Genomic DNA, 16,381 nt, shown 5'->3' on the forward strand with positions numbered 1-16,381 from the left:
GTGTGGCTACGGAGGGTGCCTGGCTGTGCGCTGGGGATGGGCCCGGAGGGCGGGCGGCCCAGGGCTGTCGGGGAGGACTGGAGCGGTGGAGACAGCGGTCGGGCGAGGGGACCCGTGTGATAAGGTTCAGAGGCTGTGAGAACGAGGTGGAGGCCTGGGAAGGCTGGCCGAGTCCTGTCCCATCTATTCTCCAACTGGCTCAGCCGACATTTATTGCGCGCTTCCCTCTCCCAGGACCCAGGGCTCTCCCTCTGCCGGGCGCTAAGAGCCCTGTCTCTTCCCCTCCCCGCCCTGTCTTCCCTCCGCAGCTGGCGAGCCGATGGCCCGGCCCCGGAGCGCCCGCGCGCCGCCGCTCGTGGCGCTGCTGCCGCCGCTCGTGGCGCTGGCGCAGGCGGGCGTGGCGGGCGCCGCGGGCTCGGTGCGCCTGGCGGGCGGCCTCACGCTGGGCGGCCTGTTCCCGGTGCACGCGCGCGGCGCGGCGGGCAGGGCGTGCGGGCCGCTCAAGAAGGAGCAGGGCGTGCACCGACTGGAGGCCATGCTGTACGCTCTGGACCGCGTGAACGCCGACCCGGAGCTGCTGCCCGGCGTGCGCCTGGGCGCGCGGCTGCTCGACACCTGCTCGCGGGACACGTACGCGCTGGAGCAGGCCCTGAGCTTCGTGCAGGCGCTGATCCGCGGCCGCGGCGACGGCGACGAGGCTGCCGCGCGCTGCCCGGGGGGCGGCCCCCCGCTGCTCGCCGCGCCCCCCGAGCGCGTGGTGGCCGTGGTGGGCGCCTCGGCCAGCTCCGTCTCCATCATGGTCGCCAACGTGCTGCGCCTGTTTGCGGTGAGGGCCGCGGGGCGGTGTTCGGGGTCCGGCGTCTCGCGCTCGTTGTCGCCCTCGGGCTGGGTGAGGTCCAGTCTTCTTGCAGAAATCACTCTAGTTCACAAAGATCAACAGCTGCTTCGGAGGAACCCTGTCCGCTGGGCCTGACGCAAGCCTGAGGCTCACCCCACCACGCCACGCCGGCCTCCCTCGTCTGCACAAGACGAGCCCTCTGTATGAATCACAGGAACCTCCTGGGCTGACAAGGGGACCCCTGCACCCCCACCGGAGGTGGATGCGGCTGATGCCGGGGCCGATTGGCTGGAGCGGCTGGGCCTTTAACCCCCACTTGGCGCCTTGCTCGAGCGCCCTTGCTTTGGGCATGCCCCGCATAACCATGCGTGGTGGTCCTGCCCCCGGGCCCTGTGGAGAGCTCTGGGTGACGAGGCGCAGGCTTTCCCGGAAACCAGGGCCCTCTGTCCGCTGGGGCAATTGGACACGCCCCTGGCTGCGACGGGGGCAGGGGCAGCGGACCCCCCATGCCTTGTACCGCTCTGCTCTTTTTTGATCATCATTTAAATTCAGTTCCAAACTTTCTGCCCTCAGTGGTCTCTCCAGGAGCCTCTATCCGCAGTGCACGTCTCCAGCGCCCCGCCCTGTGGGCGCTGCCTGGGGGGCCTGCGGTGCCCTCAGCTTCAGGGAACTGTTTTCTGTGGGGGGCAGTACCTTCCTTACAGTCTGGGGAACAGTGACTGGGGGGGCATGGGAATCAGGGATTAGGGCCTTCGGCGTAGGTGTCTGGGGGTTTCCTGCCATTCCCTGGGACAGTTTTGCTGGGGTTCCATGACCGGGAGGGGTCTCTGTCCTCCCATCTTTCTGTGAACAGAGGAAGGTTTTGCGTCCATCTGGCTCGGGGCAGGGACTTCTGTTTCTGGAGGGTTTTTCTGATTCTCCCAGGAATGGCCTCGGTTTCTACCCTGTGCATGCCTCACTTCCACTTTGCTTGGGACACACCTGCACAACTGTGTACAGTGGCTGGGTAGAGGTTTTATCTGGGCCCCCCCTCCATCGTCTGCATCAATTTAATTCCCCCCACCCCAGGTCCTCCTGGACAATAGTGTTGGTGTGGAGCACACAGACCCACCTTCTAGTTGGCGCTGAGAGAAGTGTGTGGCCTCCCAGTGTGTGTGTGTTGGGGTCTCTGTCCCCTGCCCTGCCTGGAGCTCTGGTTTCTGTCCCCCGTTTGCTGTGTCTGCCCCCTGCAGGTTGAGTGCAGAGACCTCAAAGTCAAGGGCCAGCTGGGGACCATAGCGGAGGAAGCAGGACGGAGTGAGCCCCGGGCCCACTGCCGCCTGCTGGCCCAAGACTGAGGTGGTGCTGCACCCCCAGATTTTAGACACTGGCCGCTAATTCAAAGATTAAATAAAGACAGTGCACAGAATACAACCCTGGGCCGGATATGGCTCCTTGGGGGCCGTTTTGCAACCCCTGGTCCAGAAGCAAAGATGAGGCTTTCCGAGGCCATCTCCCGGCTGCAGTGCTGCGGGCGCCGGCTTTAAAACGAGTTTCCCCAGGAGGCTCCGCCTGTGCGGGCAGGTCCCTCTGCACATTAGCTGCGGTGTCCGGGCTGCGAAGGGCGCTGTGGCCCGACGGCCTCTTTCTGCCTCCTTTCCTCTGATTTTCCCTTTTCGTCTTTCTTCTTGTTTTTCTCTTTCAGTCTCCTGGTCTCTCTTTCCCTTCCTCTTTCCCGCCTTCCTCTCTCTCCCTCTTGCTCGTCCCCTCCCCTTTCCATACTCTCTCCACACTTTCTTTCTGTCCTGCTTCAACAATCCTCTCCCCTAGACGAGCCTCAGTCCATTCCTTCCAGAACCTCCCCCTCTCTGACCTTCACACCCCCTCCTGCTCTCTCCCGTTTGCTCTTTGGCTTGTGGGTGTGCCCCTCTTTAACGTGGTTCTGATTCACCCGCTCTGCCACCCCGCCTGCTGCTTCCTCGCCTTCTGCTCCCATTCCTCTCCCCTTTCGCACTGTCCCGCTTCTCCTGGATCAGCTCAGCCATAATCCGCTGTCAGTCACTCTAACGCACACACATAAGCCCAGCTCCAAACAGACCCCTTCGCCAGGCCAGACACAGCCTGGAATCAAATGCCCCTGCCCAGCTACTCTCCAGGGGCTGCTGCCCACCCACACAGAGCACCCCTTTGTGTGAATTAGGAAATCATGTCCTTGGGGGCAACAAGGATGTCCCTTTTCCCTGGGCAGATGCAGCCTGTGCTGAGGACCGGACTTGAGCCTCACTTCCCCTTTGCTGGGGACACACCTGCACAACGGTGTACAGTGGCCCTGCCCTCTGCCGTGGACCCTCGGACCTCCCATGTTCCATCAGACCCATTCAGAAAGTGCAGATCTCCCCCCAAACCTTCTGGCTTCTCCATGTGGCAGTTCCAGCTGGCCCTCAGCACCCTAACCCCAAACTTCCGTGTCCCCACCCGTGTGCGGGACCCCACTGCCTTCCCTCCCTAGGGCTGACCCTCCATCTACAGCTCAGGTGTCCTTTGCCCTCCAGATACCCCAGATCAGCTATGCGTCCACGGCCCCTGAGCTCAGCGACTCCACACGCTACGACTTCTTCTCCCGCGTGGTGCCGCCTGACTCCTACCAGGCCCAGGCCATGGTGGACATCGTAAGGGCGTTAGGATGGAACTACGTGTCCACACTGGCCTCTGAGGGCAACTATGGCGAGAGCGGGGTTGAGGCCTTTGTGCAGATCTCCCGTGAGGCTGGTGAGCTGGGGGGAGGGGCTCACCACAGAGGGGTGAGCCAGGGGCTGTTGGACAGGGCAGAAGCCATGAGATGGGGCACTGGGTCCATGGCGGGGAGCCTGGATGGTGCCCCCTGTGGGCAGGTGCCCCGTTCCTTTGGAGGACTCAGCCCCTGCAATAGTCATGGGTGATGGCAGACCCGGTGGGTGGGCGGGTAGATGGGATGAGAGCTGACTTCAGCATCCCCAACACCCAGGGGGCGTCTGTATTGCCCAGTCCATCAAGATTCCCAGGGAACCAAAGCCAGGAGAGTTCAGCAAGGTGATCAGGAGACTCATGGAGACACCCAATGCCCGGGGCATCATCATCTTTGCCAACGAGGATGACATCAGGTGGGATGGATGGCGAGCTCAGTCCCGGTGTTCTGCAGGGGCTCTTCTTGAAGCCCCTGCCGCCTCTTCTCACACATCCCCCAGCCATGCGCATCCTCCCGTCCTCCCTTTCCCTCCTTCTCAGCCCCCCTCATTGCCCTGCCCCCATGCACTTTTCCTGCTGCCATCTCTGCCTGGTGCCCTCAGAAATGAGCCAGTCCTGGTCTGGGTGGAGATGCTCCGAGCCTAGCCTAGGGAAACACAAGAAAGCGTGTCTGTTTTTATAATTCACAGTGCGAGAAAGACCCGTGGGCAGACCTGGTGCAGAAAATGAGCTGTGAGGGAAGGAGCCCAGGGCCAGGAGAGGGGGTCAGCAGAAGGCCACGGCCACGGCCGGGCCTGAGCCCAGTAGGAGGCGCTGCGACAGAAAGGGAGACCCTTCTTCCAGGCAGCGTGACGTGGGCTACAGTGCAGACGCGGGAGGCAGGCCTGGGTCAGAGCCTAGCCAGACCCTCTACTGCCCGAGGAGCCCAGGCCAGTGTCCTAAACACGCTGCAGCCCATTTGTCCTGAGGAATGAGGGTCTGCTGAGGTGCAGTGCGACAGGTGGAGGGAAAAGAGCTGGAGGAGGGTCTCAGGCCCTCACTCACCCACTGCCCTGTTCCTGCCAGGAGGGTCCTGGAGGCTGCACGCCAGGCCAACCTGACTGGCCACTTCCTGTGGGTCGGCTCAGACAGCTGGGGAGCCAAGGTCTCACCTGTCCTGAACCTGGAGGATGTGGCCGTGGGGGCCATCACCATCCTGCCCAAAAGGGCCTCCATTGATGGTGAGTGCAGGGTGCCCTCCCTCCGCAGCCCCACCCCCCGGGGGTGCTCATTGTCCCCACCTGGAAGAGTGTGCAAAATCCAGGTCCCTTCTAGGGCCCCCAGATTCTAGGATTTTGAGACTCTGACTATCCTCCAGGCAGCGTGTGGAGGAGCTGGCAAATGAGGAAGAGCACCCCTGCACAGGGGGAAGAACTGTCCGTTTCCGTCTTTGTTTTGTTTTAATTTGACGCCTGTCTTCTGGTTGTGCTGAAGGCACTCTAATTTGAGGGTGGGGTGGGAGGGAGAGAAACAAGGGTGTGGGACACACCGTCCTGTTAACCAGATGGTGAGCCCCCCACCATCCCGTCTGTGAATACCTGGAAGAATTCAGCGGAGATGTCCACTTTACAACAGGATTGCGCATTTTCCCAAAGACTGAACTGCAGACACCTTGAGGAGTTGCTTCAGGGCTATTTTATGAAGCACAGACCCTTGGAAAGGCTGAGCCCTGAATCCAGGGGCTCCCAGCCTTTTGGGGGTGTACATCCTCTCACTCTTTCTTTCCCTTAGAATGCATTTAGTTACAAGTGACAGTCTAGATTGAGAGTGGTTTTAGCAATAAAGTCAATTTTGTCACAAGACAAGAGGTCTGAAAGTAGGCGACTTCAGGTTCGGCGATGTTTCAATGATGTTTCAAAACCCTGAGCTCTCTCCCCACTTCTGTTCTACCATCCTCTGTGGTTGCTATGTATCTTCATGATTGTGGCATCTTATTCACAAAGTGGCTGCTGAAGCTCCACCCATTACATCTTCACAGCATCATCCTAACCAGGAAAGAAGGGGCAGCTTAAAGGTCGTTCACGTGGTCAGGCTTTGAGTTTTCATCAGGATGCAAATTCTATCCTGGAGCCCCCAGATGGCTTTGAACTCACCAGCCAGAACTTGGTCACATGGGCACTCCTAGCTGCAAGGGGAGCAAGTGGTGAAGAGACACAGGAGAACCACGGCTGGCTCAGACACTTGCCACCGTCCTCCCTCCTTCCTTCCCTCTCAGGATTTGACCAGTACTTCATGAGCCGCTCCCTGGAGAACAACCGCCGGAACATCTGGTTTGCCGAGTTCTGGGAAGAGAATTTTAACTGCAAACTGACCGGCTCAGGTACCCCATCAGATGATTCCACCCGCAAATGCACAGGTGAGAGCTGCCCCGGGCGGTGAGGGTGGTGAGGGAGGGGGTGGGAGGCCAGGCTGGGCCCTGGGGCCAGGCACACTTCCTCTGGGCGTCCCTAGGACAGGCGAGGAACGCATCGGCCGGGACTCGACCTACGAGCAGGAGGGGAAGGTGCAGTTTGTGATCGATGCTGTGTACGCCATTGCCCACGCCCTCCACAGCATGCAGCAGGATCTCTGCCCCGGGCACACGGGCCTGTGCCCGGCCATGGAGCCCACCGACGGGCGGACGCTGCTGCAGTATATTCGAGCGGTCCGCTTCAATGGTGAGTGGGCGCCAGAGCCTCTGTGTGAGTGAGGGCAGCCTGCTGGGACGGAGTTCTCTGCGGGAGTGGGACGATGCGGGACCAAAGGGACGGAGAGGCAGGGTGTCCAGTGGGGCCCCTGGGCCTGAGAGCTTGAGGCTTGAGCCAAGTTCTGGGGACCAGTTTTAACTCTCCTGCTTCCCGGGCTGTAGCACCCCTGCCCCAACTTGCAAACTTGAGGTGTCGGGGAGCTTCTCTGTGGCCTCTTCTGTCTGGAGCCTCAAAGGGTCACACACAACTCTCTCCTCCATGGCACAAGCTTGGAGGCCTCTGGACTCGGGGCGCGTGTGGGCCCAGCGCGGGCTGTGCGCAGGGGGCATATGCTGCCCACTCTGAGTGTCGGGCTCCCACACGTCGCCCCAGCTAGGCCCTGCAAGCTGGAGCACAAGGTGCGAGTGTGATGTGTCCCCCTGCTGCCAGGAGAGGGCCTGGCACATGGTCAGGGCGCCAATAAGGGCTGCTGAAAAGGCCCACGCGGACTCGGCTGTGCTCCTGGTTTGTGGGGAGAGAGATGCTTCTTGTTCGATTCCTGTCCTTTATGACAGTAAGAACTCTGTTCTTCTGCCCTCTGTTGAGCAGCTTCTCTCTGCTGAAGTGCGGCTCCACGTCACGGCAGACCAGCTCTATAGGCGGGGGGAACAAGCTTCTAAAACAAAGAAAGCCGATCGTTCAACTGATCAATCAGCGCCAACACTCAGACCTTTGTCCAAGTCTAAACTCATCCCCTCGCCTGGACAGTTCAGCTCCTCTTTCTTGTTTCATTGTGGTAACATACACAGAGCATAATACTGACCATCTGACCCATTTTTAAGTGTACAGTTGAGTGGTGTACATTGCTGTGCAACCAATTTCAAGAACTCTTTCCGTCTTGCACAACTGAAACCCTGTCCTCATTAAACACTAACTGCCCACCCCCCCAGCCCCTGGCAGCCACCATTCTCCTTTCTGTCTCTGAAGCTGACTCCTCTAGGGACCTCATATAAGTGGAATCACACAGTATTTGTCCTTCTGTGACTGGCTTGTTTCACTTGACATACCATCCTCAAGGTTCCTCCGTGTGGTAGGTGTGTCAGAATTTCCTCCCTTTTTAAGCCTGAATAATACCCCACTGTGTTGATGGACCACATTTGTTTATGCCTTCAACCCCCAGTGAACACTTAGGCTGTGTCCAGCTTTTGGCTATTGTGAAGAATGCTGCTCTGAACGTAGGTGTCCACATATCTCTGAGTCTCTGCTGGCAGCTCTTTTGGAATATAGACCTAGAAATGGAATTGCTGGGTCAGGTGGTAATCTGTTCAGTTTTCTGAGGAGCCACCATACTGTTTTACACAGTGAATGCACCATCTTACATTCCCACAGCAAAGCCTAGGGTTCCCATTTCTCCACGCCCTCGCTGACACTTGTTACTTGTCCGTGTTTGACAGTGGCCGTCCTAACGGTGGGAAGGGGCATCTCGCTGTGGTTCTGAGTTGCGTCTCCCTGATGATGTTGAGCATCTTTGCATGTGTGTTTGCTAAGCTCTTCCTTCGTCCTGGCTGGGCCTCGGCCTCTCCGGGAGGCTGGCTCTGATGGGCTGGAAAACCAGCTGGGGCTGACAGGCTCTCCCTCCAGGCAGTGCGGGGACCCCTGTGATGTTCAACGAGAATGGGGATGCGCCTGGGCGATACGACATCTTCCAGTACCAGGCAGCCAACGGCAGTGCGGGCAGTGGCGGCTACCAGACTGTGGGCCAGTGGGCAGAGGACCTCAGGCTGGACGTGAGTGGCACAGGCTGAGCTCCGGGATAGGGGGGCAGCCCACGGTTTGCGGAGGAGGAGGTCACAGGTCCGTGTTTCCTGTGTCCCAGGTGGAAGCCCTACAGTGGTCAGGAGACCCCCACGAAGTGCCCCAGTCTCAGTGCAGCCTCCCCTGTGGGCCGGGAGAACGGAAAAAGATGGTGAAGGGCGTGCCCTGCTGTTGGCACTGTGAGGCCTGTGATGGGTACCGCTTCCAGGTGGACGAGTTCACGTGCGAGGCCTGCCCCAGGGACATGAGGCCCACGCGCAACCACACAGGCTGCCGCCCCACGCCCGTGGTCACTCTGACCTGGTCCTCCCCCTGGGCGGCCCCGCCCCTCCTCCTGGCTGTGCTGGGCATCGTGGCCACCACCACGGTAGTAGCCACCTTCATGCGGCACAACAACACGCCCATCGTCCGGGCCTCTGGCCGCGAGCTCAGCTACGTGCTCCTCACCGGCATCTTCCTCATCTACGCCATCACCTTCCTCATGGTGGCGGAGCCCGGGGCTGCTGTCTGCGCGGCCCGGAGACTCCTCCTGGGCCTGGGCACCACCCTCAGCTACTCCGCCCTGCTCACCAAGACCAACCGCATCTACCGCATCTTTGAGCAGGGGAAGCGCTCCGTCACGCCCCCGCCCTTCATCAGCCCCACCTCTCAGCTGGTCATCACCTTCAGCCTCACCCTTGTGCAGGTGGGTCCTCAGGCTCCCAAGGTGACAGGGCCGGCGGTTAGGGCCTGGGGCTGGGGACATGCTGTCTTCCACTTTAGAAATCAGAGAGTCACTTTTTTCTATTCTGGCTCCCATGTGAAAAAGAAAAAAAAGCTGCAGGAGATACGACCCTCCTGTTCTCCTGTAACCAGAACTCATTTAAGAGCAGCCATTTTCCTCGGCCCCCTCCTTGAAGGAAAATGGGTAGTAAGGCTGGGAGTGCTAGCATCCAGCTATTTTTCTGTAAAACAATGAAATTATGTTTATAAACAGAACATACTCTTCCACAATTTGGCTCCCGTACAAAAATAGGGCAAAGAACTCTCTGATGAATTTTCCCCACGCAAAGAGTCTGTCTCCATCATGGGAGTTCCTGCTGCCTGTCACTGGGGTGGCCTGGAAGAGAGGCCTGGGCTCTGGGCTGGAGCCGGCATCCAGGTCCACAGAGGGCCAGGGTATCACGATGGATGTGCGGCAAAAGTAGGTTTCCCTTGCGGTTTTCTCTAAGACAGTGACATCGCAGCATCGGAAATGACTCCTTTGGTCTGGACGGCACTGGATGTTTTCTGTGCAAAGGGTACTAAGAGAGGCATGTGTGACATTGCAGAGCCAGCCCAGTTCTCAGGGCCAGGCCGGGCTCTGCTCATCTAACACCACATGCTTTCTACTCCACGCGAGATCGTATCTGCCCAGCCTGCACAAGCCACGTGCGTTCCCGGCCACGGGCCTCGGTCCCTGCAGCTCTGCAGACTGCAAGTGCCCGTCTCCCTGCAGAGAGCAGGGCCTGGGCTCCCCTCTGGCCCAGAAGCTCAGGCCCGCACGTGCTGAGAAGGCCACTCCCCGGCCCCGCCTGAAGCCCCGTGTGCCCCTCCCCCGCGATGGAGAAGCTTAGCTGCATTCACTGCCCGCCCAGCACACCCACGGACCTCCTGCCCCCACGCTCCTGTCCAGGAACAGGAGGGTCAGCCTCCTGGGTTCCTGACCCACATGATGGACGGGAAAGGGGTCTTGTTGCTTTCCTTGGCCTGGGCGGAATGACCGGTGGCCTGGTCCTGGCCCTGTCGTCACCTGTGATGCACCTGTTCCTAAGCTTCGCTCGTGTCCTGTATCTTGTAGGAGTTGGTTGCGTGTGGTGGATGCTAATTCTCTGTCCGTTACCTTGGTGGCAGAGTCGGTGGGGTACCTTTGGTTGCAGTCCTGCGTATCACAGCCCTTGGGTTTTGGTTTCTCATGGGCAGCGTTTTTGCCTGTCTAGAGCCCGTTCTAAGTGGAGCTGCCAGGCTGCCTTCCTGGACAGTGGGCAGGGTGTTACTTGATAGTCCTTGTTCACAGAGCTGCTGCCTTTGGCAGAATCACAAAAAGGTGCTCCTTCTAGGGGTAAAAATTATTTCAAAACGTCTCTTCCTCCAGGATTATACAGCCCTGTTCCAGGTGCACAGTCCGGTACTGGAGTGTTGGTTAGATTTCAGGCCCACCTGCCCACCCCACAAGTCAGGTACTCTTGTGCAATGAACGACCTGCACAAACATATGGGGCAGCCCTTCCAGGGTCCTGCCTTTATGCAGGTTTCTTACTTCCTGCTGAACAGCTTCCTTGGCTCAAAGTCATGTCTCCTGTCACTGTGAGGAGATTGGTTCTCCATCTCCTCCCTGTTAGGGCTTGTGTCTGACTCTGATAACCTCCCAAGCTGCCTGGCATTAGCTCACGTTCTTACTGCACTCCATCAAGTGCCTCCTTATTCTGAGCGTCACTGTGCACCCACGGATGGTCTGTTCCATCGCTCAGCAGTCCTCTGGACCGGGAGAAGGACGGGGGTTTTCAGGAGCTGGGGTTGCCATGTTGCTAGACGGGATCAAGCTAGTGTTTTTATATGTACAGACTGGAGATGATACTGCCCACCTGGAGGGCTGTGAGGAGAGAACACCTCTGCCGCCCGGCCCTCCCCAAAGCTGGCACGGTGTCCTCACAACAGATTACGAGGTTCCCGTTCTATAGAGGGAGAGATGGGTTTAGGGCCCTGATTGCAGAGCCTCTGCGTGCAGTCAGTGCACTTTGTGGGGCTCAGTCTGCAGTTGGTAATGGCTGGAATAGGGGACGGGGACATCCAGGGGCCCCTTACCCAACCAGCCCCAACAGTGCCAGCACACACCTGCACTGCAGCCCCTTCTTTTCCCTGGCCTTGTCACAGCCTTTGCCTGGCGGTCCCCTCCTGAACGGCCCTCCCCTCTCCATGGTGGCTCTCTCAGGCCTGAGCATCCCACTCAGTAAGCCAGGAGCCTCAGGGGACCCTCACCTGCCAGAGACCTCGGTCAGCGGCTAGGCTGGGTGTGCCTCTGATACGGTGTTGGCTCCTGCAGGTGGTGGGAGTGATAGCGTGGCTGGGGGCCCAGCCCCCACACAGCGTGATCGACTATGAAGAGCAGCGCACGGTGGACCCGGAGCAGGCCAGAGGGGTGCTCAAGTGCGACATGTCGGATCTGTCCCTCATCGGCTGCCTGGGCTACAGCTTCCTGCTCATGGTCACATGCACGGTGTATGCCATCAAGGCCCGCGGCGTGCCCGAGACCTTCAATGAGGCCAAGCCCATCGGCTTCACCATGTACACTACCTGCATCGTCTGGCTGGCCTTTGTGCCTATCTTCTTTGGCACTGCGCAGTCGGCTGAAAAGGTAACCTGGTCCCTGTCCGTGGGAGGGCTCCGTTGCTCCCGCTGCCTTGCACGCTTGCTTGGGGGGTGGTTCATTCGTGGACTGACTTGTTCGCTCATTTGTCTTTGCATCTCCTTCTGCTTGTTCGCTCAGACTCCCCCTCGTCCTTTGTTTGTTCATTCATTTGGGCATCCACACCTCTAGCTTGTTTTTCTTCAGTGCCTTCCTCAGGTGCTTTATGTCTGCCGATCTGTTGATCTGTCAGCTCGTCTGCTTGGTTGTCGGCCCGTCGTCTGTTCACGTGCACAGCCGAGCATCTGTTACTCACCCCTGTCCTCCGTGTGTGCCCACCTGCACCACTGTTCAGCCTCGGTCCGTTCATTCATTTGTACAGTTGAAGCCACGTTCATTCATTCATGGACACGCTCCAGTCCTTTTCAGGCACATGGACGGTTTCCCCAGGTGTCATTCTCTGTGAATGATCCCCTTGCTTCCCTCCGTCACTTGTCCACTCAGTCCCTGTCGCTCACCCTCCTCCTGCCTACACCAGAGCCACACCATGACTCCTTCATGAGCCACTTCTTCACGCCTCAGAGCCTTTGCTCAAGCTGTTGTCCTTTTCTAAGTGCTCACTCCCATTCACCGGGGGAAACAGACTCCCCTCCAGGCGACATGGGGGTGGGGGTGGGAGAGAAGAGGCCTGAGTCCCACCTGGTCCCTTCCTCCATGGCTCAGATCTACATCCAAACCACCACACTGACTGTGTCCTTGAGCCTGAGTGCATCGGTGTCCCTGGGCATGCTCTATGTACCCAAAACCTACGTCATCCTGTTCCACCCGGAGCAGAATGTGCAGAAGCGGAAGCGGAGCCTCAAGACGACCTCCACAGTGGCAGCCCCACCCAAGGGCGAGGACGCCGAGGCCCCCAAGTAGCGAGTGGGGGACCAGTGGGACGGCTGCTCCTCTCCTCCCTTCGTTTCTTTTCCTCGCGTCATGGTGGAAGCTGTGACGACTGCAGGTCTGCAGTGAGCCGTCAGAGACACGGAGTGTGTCAGGGCTGGCCTTCAGAAGGACCTGGGCCAGGCGCCACCTTTATCCTTGCTTTTCTGTGCACGTCGGCCTCAGACTTCCTGCTGCAGACCAGACTTTCTGCTCACGGTGGAAAGAGCCCCTGAGAGGATCCTTCTGCAGGGAGGGCCTGACCCTTCACCCCTGGCCTGAAGTTCAGAGGTCACGGTGAAGCCCTAGGCTTGCCCTGTGTGGGTGAGATTTCCCCCATCAACCAACCACAGGAACCTGGGGATTGGGCCGCACGTGAGATGTGTGGATGTCAGAGTGACATACAGGGTCAGCAGGGGGAGGAGCAGCTTCCAGGAAAGGAGACCTGCGGGTCTGTGTTGGGGACTGAGTCCTCTGGGTTCAGGGCAGCCTTCTGCCAGCACAGAGTGGTGGAGCCTTTGGTGGGAGCCTGTGAGGAGGATGGCCTGCACAGGACGGGTGAGCAGAGGGTCTGCGTGCCCTGGGAGGTTCCTTTGTCAAGGTCTTTTCCTCGAGATCTTCTCCCCTGGGCTCTGGGGGATGTCACACCTAGAGGACAGCGTTTCCCTTTCCCACGTGCACTCCCTTAAATGACTCTGAACCTCAAGAAAATCAGATGCGCTTGTGTGGGGTTCGTGGGGTGAGGATAACACGACAGCCCTTGGCCGCCTTGGGTGCCGGCGAGGGACTGTGTCAGGACTGCCAGGCTGGGACCAGTGACAGAGGGAGTTGTGTCCACGGTGAGGATTGATTCCAAGTGGGTGACTCAGGGTGGACGCCTGGACTCTCCCCTCCCAGCGCTGATTGGGAGGCCTTCATTAAAGGAAAGGCGAGCACGAAGCCAGAGGTGCTTGGACTCCAGACGCACGGATCTTCACTTATCAGGAGGCTTTTTTCACAAGTAGCTTGGTTTGAGTTATGGAATTTTATTTCCCTGGAGTAAAACTGAAATTTTTTAAATTGGCTCTTTTTATTTATTGGTACGAACTCTGTAGTATCTAATGTCTGGAACTGATTTTGAAGCTCAGCCACACTTCATGCCACATAGAGACTCCCCGAATACAGAGCCTCTGGGGCCTGATAATTTTGACCTCGGGACTGGGGGTCGGCATTCTTACGTCAGCAGGGCCTCTGAGAACCACACTGCTGGTGGACAGACCCTCCTTCCCCATGCTGGCTGCATTCCCAGGGTTTCTCCGCAGTGTGACTTACGAAGGTTCATTTATTGCTGAATGCTTTCCAAAGTTCCTTCTTTCACAAGGCTTCTCTCCTGTGTGGGTTTTCCGGTGTATAATGAGGTGTATTTCCTTGCTGAAGGCTTCTCCACATGAGTGCTTTTATAGAGTTTTTCTCCTATATAAACTCTTAGAAAGTCAGTGAGCTCTGATCTCCAAATGAAGGTTTTCCCGTGTTTACTGTTTTCTTGGTGTTTCTCCCAGTATGAACTGTCTGATGGGCAGTGAGTCTTGACTTTTAGTTAAAACTTTTCCACATGTTTTACAGTTTTGTGGTTTTCCTTATTCTGAACTATGTAAGTTAGAGCTCAGGTGATTTCTTAGTAAAAGCTTTTCCACATTTAGAGGGTTTCTCCCCAGCGCGAAGTTTCTGACACAGAGGCCTGACTTCCTGCTGCAGACTTTCAACCCCGTCCCCCGCCCCATCATCACTTCCTGCCCTTGATGTGAATTCTCGGATGCACAGCGAGTCCCGTCTTCTCCTCAGGGGCCTTCTCCTGTCAGTCCATTTAGAGAGGGTGTCCACAGCATGCACGGTTTTTTGTGCAGTGGGGACCCTCTGTTCCTAAAGGCGCACCGTGTTTTGTACACGCGTGAGGCTTCTTTCCTTTCTGAGTTCTGCAGTGTCTGCAAAGGTTTGACTCCGGGGAGGGCATTTCCACATTCAGTGTGTACGGAGGCTGTCTCCCCCTCTGCGTTTCTTTGACATTCAGTGGGGGTTGAGGGGTTTCCCAGGCTATCTGCATAGTTTTGCCTTCTCTGATGTCCAGTCAATCAACTTGAACCGCTGGATAAAGGTTTTTTCAAATCTGTGGACTTTATAAGGCATTCTGACGGTGCGGTTCCTTCTGGGTTGGATGAGAATGGGGCTGTGCTCGGCGGCTCTCGTGCATCCCTTGTCCTGGAATGGTTTCTCCCCGGGAGGATCGTGTGCTCCAGTGACGACGGGCTTCTGGATTGGTGCTTTCCAACACGACAGTCACAGCATCCTCTCCAGCAGGCGTTCTCTAAACACAGTAAGATTACATTTTGATAGAAGCTTTTACTCACCTATTCGTAAGCGTAGCACTCGTGTCCCGTGTATTGAGCCTTCTATCGCAGGGCCTTTTTGATATTAATTCTGTTACTATGCTTTTGCACTGGTGTGAATTGTTGACACATTTATTACAGCTTTGTCACATTTAGTACATTTTGTCTTCTTTGGAAATTTTCCTCAAATTCATTGCATTCATTGTTTCTCACTTTACTCAGTGACTTCTTGTTAAATAAATGTAACTTTTCCCAGAAGTTTGACTTGGGCTTTCTGTTGCTTTTTTATGTGGTTATCAACTTGCAAGATTCCTTCTAAAATGGAATAAAATGCACAATTCCAAGTGAGTCTTTCCACCATCATTTTTTTTTTTAAAGATTGGCACCTGACCTGAGCTGACATCTGTTGCTAATCTTCTTTTTTTTTCCCTCCTTCTTCTCCTCACAGCCCCCCAGCACATAGTTGTATATTCTAGTTGTGGGTCCTTCTGGCTCTGCTATGTGGGACGCTGCCTCAGCCTGGCCTGATGAGTGGTGCCACGTCCATGCCCAGGATCCAAATCAGCAAAACCCTGGGCCGCCGAAGCGGAGCTCGCGAACTTAACCACTCGGCTACGGGGCCGGCGTCTCCACCATCATTTTATAGAATGAAACCTCTTCAGAAATATTCAGTTATAGTGACATCGTTGTTTCCAAATAAGAAAAATTCCTGTGTGTCAGTATTTTTCATCTTTTGGGTTTTGAGGGGCGGAAAAGCTGCTGCCGGCGGACAGACAGACAGAGTACTGACAGCGATGACAAGTAGGCTGGGAGTTTCAGAGATGACATTTCAACCTGTGGAGCAAAGAGTAGAACCTAGATGAGATAAGGCTCTGAAAGGGGGGAGACTGAGCGGGAGGGCTGGATGGCAAAGGCAGACAGGCTGTGGAAAGGCAGAGGGGTGAAGGGGCTGGATTTGGACATTTTAAGCCTCCTCGCAGCATTCATGGATTACTGTGGCGGGATATTAGCTGGTCCTTCTGCTTCCTTATCTCTCCCTCTCATCCAACACACCAGTGTCAAAGTCACCCCTCCAGGACACCAGCCCCCACATTTATAGGAACACTGCTATGGGCCCCGCCCTCTCCCAGCACCAGATCTGACTCAGAAACAGAAATAGCAGGAAGCACACATTAGTTTAGAGGATCATGGCCCCCTGAGCTGTTGACTGATATAATCTGGCAGATTAAACACTTGCATTAGGTTATTCTACCAGAGCAATTGAAATACTGAACTTACCCATAGTCTCAACTTCTGAGTTATTTTTCCCATTCTCATTTGCCAGACAGGGAAATTTTCCAAGATCCACAGACCTCGTCTTGACCATGCCACTGTATCCTTCCTTCAGGCAGCTTTTGCATCCTCAAATTCTACTGCGTTGAGGTTCAGACTTCTTTTTTTTTTTAAAGATTTTATTGTTGCTTTTTCTCCTAAAGCCCCCCGGTACATAGTTGTGTATTTTTAGTTGTGGGTCCTTCTAGTTGCGGCATGTGGGATGCTGCCTCAGCGTGGCCTGACGAGCAGTGCCATGTCCGCGCCCAAGATTCAAACCGGCGAAACCCTGGGCAGCCAAAGCAGAGTGCGCAAACTTAAGCACTCGGCCCCGGGGCCGGCCCTACGTTCAGACT

The 16,381-nt window shown here is 56.9% G+C and overlaps 1 protein-coding gene across 1 annotated transcript; it reads left to right on the forward strand.

Annotated features, from left to right (window-relative positions):
• The first annotated feature begins 319 nt into the window (after positions 1 to 319).
• Positions 320 to 15,542, forward strand: GRM6 (glutamate metabotropic receptor 6). Its single transcript, XM_014860841.3, has 10 exons — positions 320 to 826; positions 3,370 to 3,586; positions 3,822 to 3,957; positions 4,607 to 4,761; positions 5,796 to 5,936; positions 6,037 to 6,237; positions 7,888 to 8,033; positions 8,123 to 8,746; positions 11,122 to 11,433; positions 12,148 to 15,542. The coding sequence occupies exons 1-10, from the start codon at positions 320 to 322 to the stop codon at positions 12,343 to 12,345; spliced, it is 2,637 nt and encodes an 878-aa protein (XP_014716327.2). The 3' UTR covers positions 12,346 to 15,542.
• Positions 15,543 to 16,381: the final 839 nt, after the last annotated feature.

Source organism: Equus asinus, chromosome 9 (genome assembly GCF_041296235.1).
Source record: "Equus asinus isolate D_3611 breed Donkey chromosome 9, EquAss-T2T_v2, whole genome shotgun sequence".
NCBI classification, from domain to species: domain Eukaryota; kingdom Metazoa; phylum Chordata; class Mammalia; order Perissodactyla; family Equidae; genus Equus; species Equus asinus.

What these genes read in the sequence shown, in the direction of transcription:
- GRM6 (XM_014860841.3), top strand. Translation starts at nt 320, where the DNA reads ATGGCCCGGCCCCGGAGCGCCCGCGCGCCGCCGCTCGTGGCGCTGCTG. An exon ending in CAAAAGGGCCTCCATTGATG is followed by an intron (nt 4,762 to 5,795) that starts GTGAGTGCAGGG and finishes CTTCCCTCTCAG; the next exon opens with GATTTGACCAGTACTTCATG. An exon ending in CAGAGGACCTCAGGCTGGAC is followed by an intron (nt 8,034 to 8,122) that starts GTGAGTGGCACA and finishes CCTGTGTCCCAG; the next exon opens with GTGGAAGCCCTACAGTGGTC.